The sequence below is a fragment of the Coturnix japonica genome, chromosome 8 (genome assembly GCF_054131305.1).
Source record: "Coturnix japonica strain WE chromosome 8, WE-NBRP24, whole genome shotgun sequence".
Taxonomy (NCBI): Eukaryota; Metazoa; Chordata; class Aves; order Galliformes; family Phasianidae; genus Coturnix; species Coturnix japonica.
The window spans coordinates 16,032,959-16,053,840 of record NC_140670.1 but is presented as its reverse complement, the minus strand read 5'-3'; the positions used below and the strand labels follow the sequence as shown (position 1 = coordinate 16,053,840).

The following is a 20,882-nucleotide window of genomic DNA, read 5'->3' as shown; positions in this document are numbered from 1 at the left end:
AATTGCAGTAAGCAGCCACATAGGTTCCTCAGAAGTGGAACAAGAAGCTGCATGTTGTGTCCATAGAGGTACTGCTTCCCAGCTGGCAGCTTTTAGCTCCTCAGCTACAAAACAGGTGGTCACATACCCAGCGCAGAGACTGCAAAAGCTCCCAGGGCAGCAAGCAAAGCCTGGCACTGCAGGATTTCTCTTTGCCCTGCAGCAGGAGCAGCAGAAGCTCCCTGTAGTGCCCACCAGCCATTAGCAAGTTCCCAGGGACCACTCACCCATCAGCTCTCCTCCCACCAAGGGCCTGTATGTGGCACAGGCCAGACCCCCTCCCAGCCAAGCCTACCTCTCTGCCAGTGAAGGGGCTGCAGCCTCTCCATGCCTCCTGCTGCAAAGTGTTTATGAAAGCCTGTCACGGAGCTTGAAACCAAGCCAGCCAGGAGCCTTCTGCTTCACCCAAATGCATCTTAGTGCATTAATAAAGAGCAAACATTGCAGTGTGCTTTGCATTTTTACTTACAATCTAGTACTGCATTGTCTGGAGAGAAAACAATACAGCGCAGCCCCATGCTGTCTGGGAGCAGCAAGTTCACTCGCACGCACCAGGCACTGTGTCATCCAGCCTTTGGGTAGTCCAGCACCACCCTGCACTGAGGGGGTGCAGGCAAAGGAGATAGGAAAGACTTTATTCCCAAGGCACTGGTTCTTACAAACAGCACAGGACAGCAAAACTCAAGATCAGAACAGCAAAACGTGCAAATCCCTCATATTCCTGCAATCTGGTCAGGAAGGGGTTTGACTCAGAAGGCAGAAGCTTGCAGACACTCTCGTCAGAGATGAGCATCCAAAATAAATGTCGCAGTCATTCCCAGCAGCTGCCCCTTTCCAGAGCAAGCTCAGGTAGGGACCAGTCCACAGCCAGCTGAAAGCTCTCCAAATGGAAACTGATGTTCTGCATCTGGTACAATCTGCTCTCAGGCCAGGACCTACAGCTGGAGCAGCAGAGCTGAACTGAGACACTCAAGAACAATCAAACCCTTCTCTGGCAATCATACAGAACACAGCACTGAAGCTGCAGAGTAGCCTCCTTGAGCTGAAACATCCTCCTGGCTGTTCTATATAGCCTATGTCTTAGGAGCACTTTCCAGTGACACGAGACTCCCAGAGTTTTCTATGTTCTCTGCTTGGCCACAAGCAGCCATGCCTTTTGGCAGGAGCAACCTAGCCTCAGTTAGTCATATCTTTTGTCACCTCTTGGCAAGGCTACAGCTACACGATACACCTAGGCATGAAGCCCACAGCACTTGGCAAATGCCAGCTGGACAAGCGCACTGTAGTGTGAGCTGTGACTACCACAAAGGCATCAAACCCACCCTCCACCTCTTGGCCCAGGACACCAAACCACAGTGTCAGTTCTGATCTTCAAAGCGTTTGATGGCATGAACCCAGCATGGCTAAAAGATTAGTTAAGACACAAAGGTGGAAATCATGACCAGCAAAGCCAATTTGCAGCACCATCTGAGAGCAGCGAAACTAGGCAGCTGCAGGACTGGATCTGCCTGTAACAGACAGGATTTCCTCTGAGAACACACTTCTCCCAGGCAGCAAAAAGTGAAGCATTCCTAACCTGCTTTGTGGTCCCCCATTCTGCATATCCCATCTCTCTGACAAGATGCAGCCCAAATTCAGTCTCGGTTTAGTTTGCTTTTACTTCTTTCCTCCCCCCTTCCCACTCCCCTTACTTTCTAATTAATGTGTAGTTGTAACATCTGTCTCCTGAGCTCAGGTGAAGTCCTTGGTCTCTTCTCCAGCACTGAATCCTCCAGTTGGTGAGACAATATGAACCTCAGCTCAGAATGCTTGCCACCATCCACAAGAGCTGCTGCTACATTTCATGATCAAATGGAGAGCCCTCCCTCCCAGAGATGGTTGCTGCAAGAAGAGGCTGTCCCATAGACAGCCTTCCTGTTCCCAGTTTGCCTTCATGCTGCACTCCACAGGGAACAAGCCTGAGATGGGGTGCTGGTTCTTATTTGCAGTTGCCCAAAGGAAATAGCTAAAAATACTTTTGTTTCACCATTACTTTCAAGCATAAGCACTGCCTGTATTTGTTGCGGGCTACTCACGGTGGAAGGCTCGGAGGGATGAGAGGCGATTCACATAATTCCCTTTATTGCTGCAGACCATGAGCTCGATTTTCTCCTTCCCTTAGGCATGTGGTGAGAGAGATGGACTGTCCTGGGGAGTGCCAGCGCTGCTGTGCTGTGCCTGCTCCTGCAGGAGGTTAAAATCAGAGATGGGAAAAGATGGGATCTGGTTTGCAGTCACATACTGGAGGCACAAAGCACTGAGGCAAATGGGAACCTCAGGTTGCTGCTGTTAATAAACGTGGTAATTTCTCATGAGCATCTCAACACTGACAGCTTCTCTCGAGCTTTCCCACACCCCCTGCACTGCCATGTTAGTGTGTTTCTGAACATCAGTCCATAGTGCCACGTCTTCTTAACCCCTCTTCACGTCCCTCAGCTCTCCCATGTGCATTTATCTACCCTTACATATCTATGTGCCACACGATGCGCTTAGCAGGCTCCCTCGGTACGGCTCATAAGTCAGCGGGGTTAAAATCCTCTCCTATTCTCACATTATCTCCTAATCTCTAAAACACGTCTGTAGAAGAACTCCGGGCTGACCTTTGGCACCATAAGCCGGCGCACGTATCAGTAATGAAGTGACCCGAGGGTGGAAACCCGGCCGCAGGACCGCGCATCTCTCCCTCCACGCCCGGCAGCGGATGCACGGCACCCCGCGGCGGGGCCCACGAGAGGAAGCCGAAGCTTCCCGGTGCGACGAGAGCTGGGACGGCGCGGGCAGTAACTAACGCGCAACCGGAATTCCCGACGGCTGCAGCTGCCTGCGTGCCCAGCAGCCGGCTGCGGGTCCGGACGGCGGCGGACCGCCTCTCCAGCTCGCAGAACTGTACCCACACGTGCCCCCCGGCAGCGCCGCACCCGGACCCCCCGAACCCCGCACCCGTTCCGCGGCGCGGCCACGGCGGCGAAAGCCGGACGGCACGGCGGGGGCGCGGCCATCGCGGCGAAGGCGTGATCTAGAGCCAGCCTTTGCGAATCGGAGGACCGGAGAGCGGCGGGATGCGGGCGAGCCGTGCGGAGATTGGTCGGTGTGGAAGCGGGGCTGGCCCGGGGCGGGCGGTGCTGGACGGGGCGGGCGGCGGCCGGCGCGCAGCTGGAATGGGGCGGGAGGGAGCGGGGCGCCCGGTGCAGCTGGCGGGGGGCGCCGGCCGTCGCCATAAAGTGAATGGGCCGGGTGAATGGGCGGCAGTCGGCCGGCGCCCTCCGCCCTCCCCGTGAGCCGCAGGCCGGCAGCGAGGCGCAGCGTGCCGGAGAGTCGCGGGGATTTACTTTCTGACGGCGGCGGAGCGGTCCGGGTAGTGGGGCAGGGGCAGCGGCGTCATCCCGTTCGCAGGATTAAGGTCCCCGAGCCGAGCCCGCATCTGGAGCTGCTGTAAGTGCCCCTCCGTCAGACGCCTCCTGGGAACGGGGTGGTCCGCTGCTCTCCCCGGGGCGCCCTCGGTGCCCGCCCGGGTGCGTCCGGATCCGGTGCGGGGCGGGAGCATCTTCGGGGTGCTCCGCTTGGGACCGCAGCGCCGGGGCAGGAACCGGGGGACAGCGGGAGAGCGGGCCCGGCCCTCTGCCCTGCCCTGATCGGGGCCGCGGTGCTGCCGGTCCTGCCGGTCCTGCTGTTCCGTACCCCTCCCGGCAAGCGCTCCCGGAGCCCCTGGCAGTTGCTAAACTTAGGCATTTTCCACTGGGGCGAGCGGGGCCGGGGCTGTTTAAATTAGCCGGGGCTCGCTGTAAATAACGGCGCTGCGGGCTGCGGCTCAGCTGTCTGCAGGGCCCGGGGCAGCGGGACGCGGGGAGACGGCGCCTGGGAAAAGCGCAGCAGCACGACGGCGTTCGGACAGTTGGATAAATGATATTTATGTAACGGACTGGCGCCTGTTTAGAGCGGAGCCGACCTCCCTGCAGCTCCGGGGTGAGGGCGAGCCGGCCCGTGGCTGCGGGTACCCGCCGGGAGCAGCGGAGCCGGCCGGGTTGAGGGGGAAGGAGCGAGGGAAGCGCCGATCCCCAGCGGCGGCTCCGTCGGCAGCTGCGGGGGAAGGAGCGGGACCGGGCAGCGCCGGGAGGCTCCGAGCAGAGCCGGTGGTCGAACTGCGGGTTCTGGAACGGCCCGGGGAAGCCGTTACCGCCGAGGGCAGGGAGCGGAGCGGCGCCCGACGGAGCGCGGCTGTTCCGCGCTCAACGAGAGCGGGCCCGTCTCCCGGCTCGGCCCCGGCTGGCGGCGGCCCTGGGAGCGGCCCCGCGCTGCAGCTGCCGGAGGGGGCTCGGGGGGGCGGCGGGGCCCGGCCCGGTTCTGCTGAGCGGGGCACACCTGTCGGCTCCGCGCCCCCGCCGCGGGACAGCTGAGCGGGGACGGGACGGGCGGCCCCCCCCGCGGTTCTGCTGGGCTCGGTGCCGCGGTCTCGGCTCGTAGCTACCCGGCGGGCTGCGGGGGGAATTGGTATGAGCTGGTGGGTCGGGAAGCAAAGAGGGGAACCCGGCGCTCCCCTGCCGCTCTCTGCACCCGGCCTGTAGAATGCGGCGTGACATGGCTTCGTCCTCACTGCGGCTTAGGGAGATGCTAAAAGCAGCAGCTCAGGAAGGTGTCTTTCACGAGCGTCACCCGTGATGTGTCCTACCGCACTATTGGCGATGCAGCGAGGTCTTTCTCGAGCTCTCTGCTCCCTCGGAGGGACGGGCTTTTTGTAAGCTGCGTGATGCCTTCCTGCGGGGACAAAGACCTGCTGCTGGCTCCAGAGGGACTGGCGGGGCATGGAGCTGCTGCCGGGCCACACTGATAGCTGCAGAAACGAGGCAGGAGGTGGCTTTCGTTACCAGATGGTCGCACTGTGCCCGTATCGGGCGTTGTGCGAGGGCTCAGGGCAAGGACAGTGTTTTCCGTTTGCTGCCGGCGTTGCATGAGAGCCAGTCTTCGTGAAACGCAGCTATATCCCAGTAACTGAAATGTGTCCTGTCCCGGGCACTCTTTTGACGACTCGTAGTTCTGCTTTGGTAGAGGGATGTCTGCAAGCCTCACTTAGTATCTGTTGCCTTTCTGAAATGGCTTCATTCTGGCAAATAATAGATGTTACAACTGTGGCTGAATTGCAATAAATCCATTCATGCACCTCATAGGAAGGTCGGCAAAAAAGTAGCATCTTTTCTGTCTGTCAGATGCTACTGAAACCGTGAGATTGAGAGGTAAAGCTAACTTTGGAAACTGCCAAAAAGAAAAATCCAGAAACCTGATCTGGGAGAGCGCGCCGAAAGGAAGATGAGATGTGCCGGGGACATGAATTCTGTCTCGTGACCTGGCACATGTGCCCCAGCTCTGGGGACAGGAGAGGTCCTGGGCTGGGAATTAAGTCCCCATAGGGATGGCTGGTGGCCTTGTGCCACGTGCCCTACAATGGGGCAAGACGGCGGGGCTGAGAGAAGGAGCTGTGGCACTGCTGCCTGCCCGAATACAGGAGGCTGTGGTTTGCTTAGGGCCTGGTCACTGGGAGGAGGTCCCCACTCGCCATGCAATGCTGGGGTGCAAGGGCATTGTACTGTGCCAGCTCCAGAACCTGGCTTTGGGCTGGGGCACAGTGCTGAGTTCTGGGCTGCCCGTGGTTTGCCTTCTGTCTGCAGTGCCTGGTACCACAGCTGGGGCTGGGGAAAATCCTCCAGCAGTGTGGGGCTGGGATGCAGGCAGCCAGAGAGAGAGGATTTGTGCGGCTGCACTGTGCCTGCTGTCCTCCCTTTGTGTGCCGGCACCCCTGCCCTCCGCCTGGCTCACCTCTGAATATTAATGCCTCTGGCAGATTGGATAATAATGTGACTGGGAATTGAATGAAGCTGGTTATTAGCTCCTGGCTTGCGTGGGGCATTTAAGGCAGCCCTGAGGCTGCTGCTGGAGGCACAGTGGGTCAGGTTGTGCTGCGGCAGGGGCTGGCTCTGCCCCGACTGGGACTGGCAGTACCACCAGCTCCTGTGGGGTCTTTGGGGACAGATCCAGGTGTGCTAGGAAAGGGGACACGGTCCACTGTTACTGAGGAGAAACTGAGCTCTGGCAGCGCTGAACACCCTGCAGCTACTGAACCTCGCTACGATGCTCTGCACTGTCTCCCAGAATGCAGCTCCACCAGAAAATAAGCATTTACACCCTTCTTACCCATGCACAAGAGCAGGGAACCCAGAGTTAAAGTGCAGGAGCTGCTATTAATTTTTTACATCTGATTTTGACCTCTCAAGGTATTCAGAAAGGCAGTGAGGTGCTCCAGCTCCTTGTGATTTCAACTGGAGCAGACCTGCATTTGTCCAATTAACCCTTCAGAAATTACCATCCGAGCTTCTGTGAACAAGCCACCTGTTTGCAAACCCCATCCAACAACTTCCACCATCCCAGAAGCTGACAGCCTCAGAACTGCTGTCTCTAGGATGTATCACGTACTGGGCTGTTTCTCACAGCCCTCTTCCTGCAGCCCCCTTTATTTAAATAAATGCCATAATTTGCTGCTAGCAGAGCCTCGGCGAGAGCTGGATTGAAGGGCTCAGCTCCGGCAGTGCTGCCTGCAGACAGCACAAAAAAAGAACCAAAAGCACCACCGTCGGGGCTGGGAACCCTCAACCCCTTCTCCCGGTGCCAATTTTGTGAGGCCAGTTTTTAGGAGATGCCAACGATAACCGTCCAAAGAGATGTATGAGAGTTCAGCCGTAAATCACGCTGACCTGTCTGCGTGTGGACGTTTTTATTTACTTGTCTTTCTGAAAGACAAATAAACAGAAAATGCCTCCCAAATAAAGCAGCTCCCCGCTTGGATTTGAACACGCTTTAAAAGAAATCCCTTTTGTTTTAGCCATTTTTATTTCCTGTTTGTTTCTGAGCTTAGACTTGACAATGAAAACCACATGAAATTCCCTTTTTGTTCCATCAGTTTTATTTTTGGTGCCACAATATCCCAAACTTCCAGTTCTGCAGGATATATATTTTTTGTGGATGCACATTTATTGCAAGGTTATTTTTTTTTTTAAAGCAAATGCACGGATTTATTTTTTTTTCCTCCTTAAAATGAAAGTCAGGCAGTCTTGAGGATGGGGTGTACCGGGGTGTTTGAAGAATACTCATAGATGTGAGTGATATTCGTTGAGCTGTAAGCGCTGTGCTGATGCAGCTCTGTTCCTAACCAGGGAGCAATCCCATAGGCAAAGCGAGGAGCGGTGAACGAATGTGCGTCCGGTTAGAAGCCTTTCTCAGCATCGTTCTGCCATCGGGCGCTGGAGCTCAGCTGCGGCGGGGCTGTGGCTGTGCAGTCAGCGCGTGGACCCGATGCGGGCTGCCGGCGGATCTCGGGGTGCCGAGGTGTCCCTGTATTGGAGGGTTGCGACCCAAGCCGCTCGCAGAGCGCCCGCTCCCCCTGCCCCGGCCCTTTGCTCTGCGCTGCTTTGATGGGATTGCCCGCGGGCTGGGTTGAATGAGTAATGACGGATCTGCAGCTTTCTTCCTTACCCACCCAAATGCCTACCTCCCAGGGCTCTGTGTGGGATGCAGCACGGAACAGATGGAAAAAACTAGGGATTTAAAAAAAAAACAATAACACAAAAACAACCCAGACTTTGCACACAGTCTCTGGGCAGCTCGGTGCATTTCAGGACCCTGACATTCAGAGCCAGGTTTCGCTGCTTCCCTTGTCTCTGTGCTCACAGATTCACGGGCACAGAGCAGTTTTCTATGGAGCCCTGAGCCCGATCCTGCAAGCACAGTCGCTTGCACAAGGCTGTGGCGCAGGGGCCGGCCGTGTTTGCAGTGGGAACGGCTGATTATCCCCTCACTCCCCTCCGCACGATGTCTGGGTAAACAGACTGACCTTCAGGGCATGGTGCAAGGGCCATAAAGGCGGGGGGGGAGGGGGGTGGTCGGTGCTCCAGCAGCTGCCCAGTGCCTCTCCAAAGGGGGCTGGTAGTTCTGAGCATCCTTTCCATGCTTCCTCAAGATGCTGCACCCTGAGTTCCCCGCTTGCTGCATTCAGACAGCAGTGGAGTCAGGCAATAGGATGTGCATCCCTCACAGCCATTTGGGCTCTACCACCACCCCTCCTCCAGCCCCAGCTCTGCACGGCTGCCCTACAGCAGCAGCCCAGCTGCAGCACACACAAAAAAAGATTCTCTCTAGCTGCTGTTTTAGCCAAGTTTTGTTTATGGACGAGTCAAACTTCTGCAGGCGAGATTTATGGCAGAAGCACTGACTGACAGCTTCACAGCGCACCAAGGCCGGAGCCGCATGCGGGGTGCGATGTGCTGGGGGCATGGCCGGGCCTTCTGACCTTCAGCCTGCCTGATTAGGGGCTTTCTTCAGCTTGTTTACTAATTGTGAGAGCCACTGACATCCCCAATAGCGTCTGAGTCATCTGTTGCCCTCCATCTGCATACAAAGCTCAGAGGCAGCTGGAACCGCATTGCTCTGGCTGTCTCCTGGCCCACCCTCCCTCAATGGGCCAACTTTACAGCTGCACAGATACCTAAAGGCGCTGGACCACCTCCCTTTAATTGCTGCAGCAATCACACCTGCACGCACACCAAGCAGTGGTTGTGTGGGCAGGCTGCCGCCATGCTCAGTCACCACAGCTGCTCTGCTCCTGCACAGATGTGGGCAAACGTGTCATGTGTGCAGGGACCTGTGAGCAGAGCCCCCTCCCTGCTCTGTATTGGCTGCAAGATTCTCACTGCCAAATTTCTCCCCTATCTCAGCCTCTTTCTGCCCTCACCAGAGCAATCCATTACTTTGCACCCTCCAAGCGCGCACAGCTCCCAGCACTCCTGTGCTCCAAAGCTTGACGCTGCCAGCAACTTTGTGCAACTGTGATTCGTTATGGCAGAATGGAGCCTCAGCTGATTTATTTTATTCCAGATGCCTAACAAACAAACTGAGCTGTAACAAAGTGCAGCTTTATTAATGTAACCACAGAGCCTGTCAGAGGGACAAGCACAGCCCTGGCTGATGGAGCCAAGGTGCTGCACCCAGGAAGGCAGCTGGACACAACCAGCCCCATGCTGCAGTTCCTGCAAGAGTTCAAGGAGTACAGAAAGGAACAGCTTTGTAGGAAACAGACAGTGCTTCCCTCCTGTGCTGTGACTGGTATCTCCAGCCTCCAGTTCAGAGCCACACAGGCAGGCTAAGGGCAACTCTGCTGGGGTGCCTGGCCACACTGCTTTGGCACAAGCTGAGTGAAGGCACTGCCTGGTTCCCAGGGCTCCCCCAGTGCTGCTGTGGGCTGGGGACCAGCCACACACAGACCCAGTGAGTGGGAACACCAGGGAGAACTACACCACATAGCTCATAACCCATGCTACAGCCAAACAGCACACATCTTTTGTGGGCTTTTTTTTTTTTTTTTTTCCTGCAGACATCGGTACAGAGCTGTCACCCCTTGGGATGCTCCCACTGTGACAGTCCTGCACGAGACCAATGCATTATTAACTCTCTGCTACCCAGAACAGGCATTTGGCTGTTTTCCTCTGCTGCAGCTTGGGGCTCACCCTTGCCTTGTGGACTGACCCCAGCCCCACAGGGCACGTCAGACAGTGTCTAGCAAGGCTGTGCATTTCCCTAGCACCTCTTATCTGATGATCTGGAAACACTTAAAGGAATTTCACTTCATCGCCTCCCCCAGTTCAAAAAGGCTTTTTAACATCATTTTTGCAGTGAGGAATGGCATCCCAGAGCAGTCAAACAATGTTACCGACATCACACACCAAGTTGGCAGCAGTGCATCTCCCCATCCTGATCCGAGTTATCAGAAACTTCTCCAGTAATGGAGACAGAGGATGGGTATGGAGCGGCAGCCCTCACAGCCAGCCCACATGGGACACACAACAGTGTAGCATGCACTGCCCACAATGCTCTTGTGGCTCAAATAACAAGCTCCAAGCAATGAGACTCTGAGAACCTCAGGGACATGAGGCAAATCCCGCTGATGAAGTAGAGAAAAAACAATATTTCAGGCTTCAAAGAAGCATGCGCTGCTATGAAAATGCCCGTCACCAAAGCTCAGGGGCTAGCACCACACTGCAAGGACCAAATAGAGAAATCATAATAAGCAGTGACTCAGCACTCATCAGCAGTCAGTGATCTATCAGTTTGCTCTGCACACCTGGAAGCACTCCTCGGGTAGCCCAGATGGTGTGCTGTTCTCCTGTCTGTAATGGGGCTGCACACCAGGTAACGGTTTTGCTTCTGCTGGTTATTTTCCAGTGATTAATGGTCTTGCCTGGTTCCTGCTTCAATTCCATTAAGATCAGAGACTTAAGTTTACACAATGAGGTTTAGCAGCAGCTGACACTGATCTCCTTGTGATCATATTCCTGTGGTCTCGAGAAAGAGAAGACTTACTCTTTTCTCACATCCCATCCTTGCTCTCTAGCTGCAGGAAGGAGCCCTCCCAGGCAGCATGCCAGTCCTCAGCTCAGTGCATGATTCCTGTGCCAGGTGCTCTGTGGCACAGGAGACCCAAACCTGCAGCACTAGTGTAGTGCTGTTCCTGCATGAGCAGTGGGCTGAGAGAGGACAGGGCAGCCCCAGCATCTTTCTCTCTGATACACAACAGAGGAAGGGGCTGCCCCAATGCAGCTCAGCCTCCCCAGGACCCAAGTACAGACAGACAGTTCAACTTCCTGACAACGTGGGTAAATAACCAAGAGGCAGAGGGGGATGCTGGCAGCCTGGGCACCCAGATAGACAGCCTCTCCCACAGGCAGACTTGCTGGGGCCTCAGCTCTGCAGGCACATGTGAGGACATGAGTGAAGCACTCCTGTCAGTCCCCAGGTCTCTCACCATGGGCAGCACCCAAGGCACCACTATAATTAGCCTCGCTTGGCTTGTAGTCAGCCTTGATGGTTCTTTCCCACTCCTCTTAAAAAAACAACAACAAACCAACCAACCTCAAGTGGAGGAGTCTCTGCTCTTGGGCAGTGGAGCCACTTGTTACTGAGATCCACATAGGGTAACAAAGTAACCCTAACATAGATTTACTACCTTACTCTATGTTACATATGGGCAGTAACATAGGGTTACTACCACCACATATGGTGTGTGCAGTGGGTATGCAATCGCACACATTCAAAGTTTCCTCTCTGAAACTCTCCTAGTTTTAAGTTCAGTTCAACGAGCAAACTCACTCTTGACTCAGAAGCACTAGCTAGTTTCAACCTGAGCGTGGGCCTTGTTTTGGAGCCAGTGTTAGCCTGATTCCACAGCACATACCTGCAGCAGGCCACTTGCAACACTGTGCCGAGCCCTAAATACTGGGACTGGCTTACCCCAAGCCTGGTGTCTGATACTGTCATTTACACCTCCGCACAACCAGCTGTGCAATGCCCCTCTCCTTGCTTTATAGCTCCAGTATGCACGGATGAAACCTGACAAGTCCAATGATTCAGGCACACAGGGCACCACATGAAGGACTCTGTCCTGCACACAGAGCCAGGCAAGAAGCTGAATTCCTCCTTAAATCTGGTCCAGTGTGGAGTCAAGCCCTCGAAAAGAGGAAATTGTGCTTGACAGATGCAATCATATGCAAATGGCTGTAGAAGAGGGGAAATTATCATCTACAAACATTGGGCAGAAATTCCATCTGCCGCCGCCTCAAGAAGGGCTCTTAATAAATTCTGAGACAGCAAAGTGACACACATCTTAATCAAGACTTAATCCAGGGAATTAATTCACTGCGCGTTTCTGCATAATTCCAAGAGCAATGCAAAAAGCCATGGCAATATCTGCAGCAGATGGACTCCCCCCTACTCCCTGCAAAGGTATTAAAGAAAACACAACCCTGTCACATCATGCTGTGTGCATACATAGGGCAGAAAGCAACAGGGCTGCATGGACATGGTCTGCAGCCAACAAAGGTTGCCAAAGGCTGGGGAAAGTGGTGAGCATGGAGCTGCTGCTCCACAACCCAGGATGAGACACTTGCAGGAAGCAGCGCTCTGGGAAACTGGCGCTGGGTCTCTACTGAGATGCTGCTCTCAGGGTGTGTCAGAGCCAGCACTAAGGTTCAGGAGCGGTGGGATAGGGAGCTCCAGGGAGCAGGGGGAAACGCTGAGGCTCTCACCACCAAACCAGCAGCAGACACCAGTAGGGTGAAGCACCAGTTTCCAGCCTCACCACAGCCTGAGAGCACAGGTATGGTCTGGCCTCACCAAGACCCCAGCAGCAGCCCTGCTCAGAGTGACAGGAGGCTTTAGACAGCTCTGAAAATACATTCTTAGTCACTGTCATCCAGCTCCAAAGGAGGTGCGACAGCTCTGTTATTAATCTCTTGTTTACATGTTTAAGCGCTCGCACAGCCCAGCTGAAATGCGACCTTCGCACAGTTTGGTCCTGGTACGCGTGGGCTCAAGGGGTCGTGCAGCCCTTCACCAGCCATTCAGTCTCCACCACTGCCTGTAGCTTTGTTTGAGAATCCCAAGCAACTGGTCCCAGCAGCACCCACCTGCAGCCACGTCATATCAGTGGCTGTGACGTATCAGCATGAAGGGCTGCTGCAGGGCCAGGGACTGGAGGGCTGCTGGGAGATGCAGGTTCTGCACCCAGCTGCTCTTCTTCAGGAGCCATCAAACCAGCCCATCCATTGGCGACCATCATGCCACATGCAGCAACATCATGAGCTGAAACCTGAGCTTCAGGGCTTACAGGGCCAGCTTACTTGCCCAGGTGGCAGGGCCTGCCTCTGTGAGCCCCCAGTGTTGTACCACAGAGAGAATCTCACAGGCAGCATTGGCCTGGAGAGCTCAGAGAACAGGACAGAATAACTGACCCTGGAACAAAGGATGATGAAAAGGGCAGACGAGACACCACAGCAGTGAGAGTTGGGGACAACTCCCAGCTGGGGTGCTGTCAGGGCAGCCCATGGGAATAGACAGCACCGGGGAGCCTTTGGCTGAGAGGTGCCAGTGCCTGTCCCCAGGCACCCAAGGGCATGTAATGCAACTCCCGTGTTAACTCGGGCTTCAGAGGTCCTCATTTGCCCAAAAGTATTCCACTTGCAGTGATGGAGCTTGTGGCAGCCTCTGTGCACTTTGGCATGCGTTCCTCCTGGTGCCATGAAATTTTCTGCACGTGCACATCTGTCTGTGCCCATGGTTTAGGAGTGCCTCAGGGTTCTGGGCACTGCCTGTGCCTGAGCAACTTGCAGGGAGGTGAAGGAGGGCCTGAGGAAGCTGCAGAGGGAGGATGGGAGAGCGAGATGTCTGGGGAAGGTGCTAACAGCCCTTGGCTGGCCTAGGACCACTTCCTCAGATCTCCGTTACACAGCATGCTCTGGTGTTGCTATTTCAGTCTGAATGTCACCTATAAATTGGAGGCTCTTTCTCTGAAGGCTGTAAATAGAAGTGTCACTAGATGATCTTTGATTTATAGGGGAGCTCAGCAGAAAGTCTGGCATCTCCATTTTCCAGCCAGGAAACCCAGAAGGGGTCCAAGGATCACATGGGGATCCTTGGCTTTCCCTAGGCCTCTCCTCAGGGGTTGGCCAGTCCCTTCTCACACGGACAGGAAGAGGTCATGGGCACAGATCCAACTCCCTAACCACTCTGCACCTCTTTTTCAGGTTCCTCCTTCGCCACCACCCATTCCTGCCCCATGGATTTCAACCTGCTGGCGGACGCGGAGGCTCGCAGCCCAGCCCTGTCCCTCTCAGACTCTGGCACCCCCCAGCACGAGCACAGCTGCAAGGGGCAGGACCATAGCGGTGAGTGTGAGGTCTCACGCTCCTGGTGGGCAGCATCCAGGGCACAGGGCAGAAAGAGAGCAGGGGGAGATGTGGGACAAGCATCGCTGTACAGCAGGAGCTGCCCAAGTGCTCAGTTGGAAACTTTCCATGCTTTGGGTTAACTTCAAGCTGAACTTCTCAGGTGCAGTCAAAGAGAGACAATGCAAAGCTCCCCGTGCAAGGGGAGCCAAGGGCTGGGGACAACCTGCTGCTCCCTGTGTAAAGCCTGTGGCTCACGCACTTGCAGAAACTAATCAGCATAATGATGCAGATTAAAATTCCCTGGAGCGATCATCACGGAGGGTGCTGTACCAGAATAACTATGGTCAGAGAACCCAGCCACTGAATTCCCTACTGCACACATATCTTAGTCGGGCACATCCCCAAGCTTGGCGGCTCCTCATCAGCTGCTGGGACACACAGTGCATCTCCATCCAAGTGACTTCCCAGTCCAGCCCTGTTCCCCGCACAAAACTGCCAACTAGGGAGCAGACTTTTTTTCCATTAGGCATGAGGAGCTAATTTCAGCTATGACTGCAGGAGTTTCATTGAGTGGGTGAATGCACACGGGATGCATTTCACAGCCTATTTTAGGTCAACAATAAACATCGGGTGCCTGACTACGTCACTCTTCACCGTATTAAACAGGCTGGAAATAAAGCATCTGAGGAAGGTGGCTACATGCTGGCATTACCTATGCACAAGGGGCTGTTGCCTCCTGCACTCTCACCAGGCAGTCCTACTTACCCTGGGCTCAGCTTCCATCATCTGCAGAGCAAGAGATGGTGGGGAATGGGGAAGAAACCTGGTCTGTCTTAGCTCTCCAAGGTCCTCCTCATCCTCTGATGGTAATAGTGTGTGCAACAGCCCCTCCTGTTAGATCTCATCGGGCAGAAAACAAGGGAGAGATACATTCCATAGCTGGCTCCTTGGTCGGGATCCAGGGCAGACCGCAAGGACCTTCCTTCCCATGGGGTCCCCACTGTGGCACCCACACTGCGCTCTTAACAGTACACTTTTCCATGCCTAGAGAAACAGCAGAAATGAAGACAACAGTCCCTGCAAGCAATGCACAGGAAGACCCAAAGGCAGCAGGTGCAGAACCAGAAAGGACAGCAAGAGGGAGGCATAGTTGTAGAGGTTTTTCCAGACTCTGAGGCAGGTTTTCTACATCTGCCTGGGCTTCACAAGATTTAGAGAAAGACCAGACCCACAGGGCACGGAGGAGATGAATGTAAGTTGCTTGCCTAACTCTTCCACCAAGATGCAGCCCATTAGCTGGTGGTTTTACTCTGTTGTCGTTCCCTTTGGGTGTAATTTCTCCTTGTGGGAAGAGGGGCAGCTCTCAGCAGGAACTCCTGTTTTGGGCACAGCTCCTATTTGGCAGCAGCCTCTTTGGAAACCCACAGATAAGGGCTCCTTTGGGAACATGTCCCATGCATGCATCAGGCTTTTAATTAACCCAGACTTAGCAAACAAACCAAATGTTGTCCCTTCATCTGTACTGAGCTATTCCCAATAACTAGCTCAAACATTGTGCCATCGCTGCCTTTTTAATGTGTTTTGGAAATGAGCAATGAAGGAGTGTCCTTCTTCCAACTCTGGCTTAGAGCACTGAGCTAGAGAAATCAGGCTGATCTCTTCAGCAATAATTGCTACTCAAAATAAAATAAAAAACCAAGAGCCTCCAGCAGTCCTGCAGGAAGGTACTCCCATATGAGGATGCTCGTGTTAGTGAGGAGAGCACTATGAGACTATAGCCAGCCCCCACTGATCCACTTTTCAGACCTGTGCCTTCTTCTGTTTCAAGAGTACACTTTGAAATTCCTCATCCTGGTACAGCCCAGCTGAAAAGCCTGCTGCACTCCAGCAGTGGAAACAGGAGATCATGCCTTCCCAGCCAGCATGCATTACAACGTACCTGGAGTTCCTGTGTATCCAACGTAAGCATTAAACATCCCACAGACCTGCAGGCAGAGAATGGGGAGGATACAGGAACTCTGCATTGCTGCAGTCTTTGCAGTGTGTGTCCAGTGTGCACTCTCCCCCACGAGGAGTGGGAGCCCTGCAGCACCTTCTGAGGAAGGCAGGCCCAAGGAAGCAGGGCTTTCCCAGAAGCAACAGGAGAGATTTCTGAGCTAACAGAGCACATGACCAACTGCTTTTCTGACTCCCTCTTAGGGCTTCTCTCTTTCTTTTGTTTTTTATGGAACTTGTTTTTGACAGGCACGTGTATTGGAGCTGAAGACCCCTTTCTTCTCACCTGGATATATTCCAGGCTCCTGTTTCCTTGCCCTTCTGCGTTTTCAGAGGCTGTACAGAACAACTTCCACTTTGGGATGTTTTTTTCTTGGATTTTAAAGTCTTTTAAAACCAACTTCCACTTAAAAAAACCCACAACCAAACAAAAAGTCCTTTTCATCTGAAACCCAGTGGATCGATGCCAGGAGTTTTGAAAAGATTCATCTCCCAAACACAATAGTTCTGCCATTGTTTGCAATAATCTCAAGTTGGTTTTGCTGATATTTCCGACTGGAAAAGAGCACCTCCCCTCCCTGCTGAAAACCAAGTTTTCAGTTGGAAGCATCTCACCCTGCTTCTAGATCAGAATGAAGTGGTGGTGAATGTCAGCAGCAATTTGTTTTGCCTGGAAGAATTCTCTTCTATGGCAGCTTCTCTCAGCTCCTGGTAAAACTTTTTCTAAGACGTCAGCTGCAGTTTTCCTCCATTCACTGCTGAGGGGTTCGGCTGCGACGTTTGAACACGCAGAACATTTGCTTGCAGGGCTGTTGCACAGGGAGGCACTTGGCGTGGCCAAGCTGCTCACCTCCATCCCAGCTCAGCACAGGTAGGCACCCCTAGCTCTGCACTTGGTGATGGCAGAGGCTGAGCTGCACTTTGAGGTTGCACATCCACACAAACACTGATAGTTTCAGGACATTCACCAGAGGGGCAGCAAAAGAAGGACTCAGTCACTTGGATGGGGAACTCCAAGTGGGAAGACCAGGGGTGAGAGGACAGAAGATGCTGGAATAATGTAAGGGAAGATAAGGCCTTTTCCTCCTTTCTAAAATTCAAAATAGGTATTCCTAAGTAAGAAAATATTGGGATGGATTGGGAGAAAGGAATAAAAAAAGCCTGTTCCTTGGGTTTAGTTAATTTAAGATCCTCAACTTGCCATCACTGGCAGTCTGCCTTTCCCCAACCACTTCTCCGCAAAAGCACTATTTGATCTTTAGTTGCATTATGAATGATGATTTCTTTTCAAACTTTTTTCTACAGGCACCCTTAGGCAGTAAGATTTCAGCACAGTAGGATATAGCTGGCCTGGGAAAGTTTTACCACCGCCACCCATCGTCAGAGTGACAGAGGAAACCCAAGGGCTGCCTGGGTGGCTGTGCGATCCAGGCAGCAGTCATATGAGGGCAGGCTGTGAGGGGCTCTCCGAACGCAGCTGAGCCCCCACATTAACACAGGGGATGTCTTCCATCTTTGTTTTGCATATAGATACTGAGAAGTCCCAGCAGAACCAGACAGACGACTCCAACCCCGAGGACGGCTCTCTCAAGAAGAAGCAGCGGAGGCAGCGGACTCACTTCACCAGCCAGCAGCTCCAGGAGCTGGAAGCCACGTTCCAGAGGAACCGCTATCCTGACATGAGCACCAGGGAGGAGATTGCAGTCTGGACCAACCTGACGGAGGCACGAGTGCGGGTAGGACTGCGGCCCTGCACACACCCCTGTGGGGGCAGGAAACTGTCTGTAATGCAAGCCACCATGCTGTCCCAAAAAAAAAAGGGGCACTAGAACATTTCCCCACCCTGAAAGAACCTCACAAATAACTCCGACACTGTCTGACATAGCCACATTCACTCACACCTTCCTCCCCAAGCACAAGCTTGCAGCAGTACAGGGGCATCCAAAGCCCAGGCTCTGCCTCACTGAGCCTCCCCAGCCTCAGCCTCACCAGAGGGCACCCTCTGGGGCTCCCCAACTGCTGTGCTGTCACAGGCACAGCATGGCAGGGCTCCAGCTGGAATGAGAGCTTCTCTCTGCTGCTAGAATTATGAGTTAGCAGCAGTGTGAATAGCCTTCCAGCAGCTTCCATGCTCTGGGAAGTTATATTGTTTGAGTCCCTCCAACACTAACAGATTTTCCTGTTAGAAGACAGTATTTTAGTGTTCTCTGAGCTGATGCTGAGGTGAAATCAAAGCGAGAGAGGTTGTTTCCTCAACTGAGCAAGCTCCAGCTGCATCCCTGAACACTTTGCTCCCAACCCCTGCTCCTTAGCTGTGCACACGTGGAAATAGTCTCAGCTTTCCTCCCTTTCCAACCCCCAGAAGGACATTTGTTTGTTAAACACAGTGGGTCAGGCACTACACAGAAGGCAGGCAACAGCAGGACCTGTCTGTTAGCCTGTATCAGGACACAGACACAGGCTTCTGCCCGCCGGGGGAAAGCCAGAACCGAACCTGGGCCAGTCTCCTGGTCACTCCTTGATTTCCTCCACCAGTTAATGCCAAACAAACACAGTGCAGCTGCAGTGCCTAGGGACCATGAGTCAAAGCTACAGCAGAGTCAGGAAAGGCTTCCCAAGGCAGTTCCTGAACATGCAGTTTGTACAGGACCAGCACTATTGCCTAGCATCAGCATCCACACAGCGGTGTAGGCCTGCGGTAAGTCTTGAGCACCACCTTTAGGTGGCCTCAAACACCTAATGTTACTCTGTGCTCTCTAAGCATCTTGCTTGTGTTTTGATCAACATGGTGACTCCTCACAGGAGATGATCTTGCAGCCCAAACACCTCACTGCAACACCTTGCCCACTGCCCAGCATCCCTGGGTACAGAACCAGCCCTTCACCCACTCCTGTGCTGGGTGAACAGGCCAAGGAGCAGCCCAGAGTGCCTCTCCGCCACTTCACCTCTCTCCTCTCTTACAGGTCTGGTTCAAAAATCGCAGGGCTAAGTGGAGGAAACGGGAGAGGAACCAGCAGGCCGAGCTCTGCAAGAACAGCTTTGGAGCCCAGTTCAATGGACTGATGCAGCCCTATGATGACGTGTATTCCAGCTATTCCTACAACAACTGGGCCACCAAAGGGCTTGCCACCAGCCCGCTCTCAGCTAAAAGCTTCCCATTCTTCAACTCCATGAACGTCAGCCCCCTCTCCTCCCAGCCCATGTTCTCCCCACCCAGCTCCATCGCCTCGATGACCATGCCTTCATCCATGGTCCCTTCTGCAGTGACTGGCGTCCCGGCCTCCAGCCTCAACAACCTGGGAAACATCAACAACCTGAACAGCCCAAGCCTCAACTCTGCCGTCTCATCCAGTGCCTGTCCTTACGCCTCCACAGCCAGCCCCTACATGTACAGGGACACGTGCAACTCCAGCCTGGCAAGTCTGAGGTTGAAGGCCAAGCAGCATGCCAACTTTACTTACCCGGCGGTGCAGACGGCAGCTTCCAACCTAAGCCCTTGCCAATACGCCGTGGACAGGCCTGTATGAAGTGCTGCTCTCTGCTGACTGGGGACTTGACCTTAGCCTGACACAAGGAGACCTTTAGCCCTACAACAGTGTACATCCTGCAGAGCAAGAGTGGAAGCAAGAGAGAGCAAAAGAGCATGAGAAAGTGAGGGCACACAGCAAGCAGGCAGATGGACCTCGATGAAGATTTGTCTAACTATCGTATGGTGAATTTTGACTGTCTTTCCCCTCCCAACCTCCCTCCTTCCCTGGCCACCAAACACTTACCCTCCCTGTTGGTAAGGAAACCAAAACAGTCTTCTGGAAGCCCTATGGGGAAGCAGGAGCCCCAGCAGGCAGCATGCCTAGCTTGTGGGAAGCTGAGCTCAGAATGCTTTGGCCTGGCCCCTCTAAACCCCACATCCCACAGTGGGATGCAGGGATGGGGTGTCATGAGGCTGCTCTCCAGTGCTTGGCCAATCCCCTCTTTCTCCCCTGACACACACAAGGGTTGGTGCAGAATATCTCACTCATCTTCTTATCAGGCAGCCAGTCATTGTCTTGGCTGATTGGCATTCTGTGAGAGCACATCTAGAGGCACGGCCTTTCAGATTTCCTTTAGGAACTGAGAGTTGTAAGGATATAAAATATGTGCGTGCATATATACATATACATACACATATACAGACCTATATGTTAAAATATGCCTTTTTGTTTCATACAGGAAGTAAACTGTGAAGTAGACCTTAAAAACAAGAACTCCTTATAGCAAGCATATCCACCGAGGTGGCGTGCTGCCTGCCATGCTTCACTGCTCCACTCATTTCCAGTCAGACAGGAATACCTTTGCCAGTATACATCCAAAGCATCCCCTTCTGCAACAATCAGCTCCCCCTTGCACATCTCCATCCCTTCCTCAAATCCCATTTCAAAGAAAGGAAATAAAAATAAAAGTTGGCACAGTCCCTCTAAGGCTCCTGCCTGCCTGGTTATTGAGAGCACAACCCGGTGTCTAAAGATTCAAAAAGCAAGCACCAACATAGAGTCTAAGCCTGTGGTAGGTGCAGGCTGAACACTCCGTGCTGAGGTTTCCCCATCACACTGTGTGGGGCTGGTGCCTCTGAGTCCCTGCAGCACTCCTGGCTCCAAACAGCACCTCCAGGAGGGGTTGCAGATACCTGTCCACCCCACTGGCCCTTTGCTGTTTCTTTCAGGAAAGCTGTAAAACAAAGCTGCTCTCCTGGGAGGTGCATGCACAGTAGGACCTGTAGCTTCTGCCAATGCAGAGAGACACAGTGGGATTCTCCAAGAACTCAAGAAAGCTTTGTAAGCAGTGGGACATCCCCACTCAGTGTGGTCTCCTTCCACATGGGCGCATACTTGAGGGGCAGGCACAACCCCAACACATCAACAAGACAATCCATCCCACGTGGGTGAGCGGGACAGGCAAAACTGGGACAAAACAGGTTTCTGCAACATTGCCAGCACACACAGAGGAAGTAAACTAAGCTAGGAAGGGATCCTTGCTAAGAGACAAAGAGCATAGCCCCTTTTGCACAACATA

At 53.8% G+C, this 20,882-nt stretch overlaps 2 protein-coding genes across 2 annotated transcripts; one reads left to right on the top strand and one right to left on the bottom strand.

The window, feature by feature from the left end:
* Positions 1 to 486: 486 nt before the first annotated feature.
* Positions 487 to 3,469, bottom strand: LOC146759958 (uncharacterized). Its single transcript, XM_085554468.1, has 3 exons — positions 2,679 to 3,469; positions 2,115 to 2,262; positions 487 to 980 (listed from the first exon to the last, which is right to left on the bottom strand). The coding sequence occupies exon 1, from the start codon at positions 3,294 to 3,296 to the stop codon at positions 2,706 to 2,708; it is 591 nt and encodes a 196-aa protein (XP_085410594.1). The 5' UTR covers positions 3,297 to 3,469; the 3' UTR covers positions 487 to 980; positions 2,115 to 2,262; positions 2,679 to 2,705.
* Positions 3,326 to 20,290, top strand: PITX3 (paired like homeodomain 3). Its single transcript, XM_015866764.3, has 4 exons — positions 3,326 to 3,510; positions 13,695 to 13,835; positions 17,364 to 17,569; positions 18,797 to 20,290. Exons 2-4 carry the CDS (start codon positions 13,727 to 13,729, stop codon positions 19,358 to 19,360), a joined length of 879 nt encoding a protein of 292 aa, XP_015722250.1. The 5' UTR covers positions 3,326 to 3,510; positions 13,695 to 13,726; the 3' UTR covers positions 19,361 to 20,290.
* Positions 20,291 to 20,882: the final 592 nt, after the last annotated feature.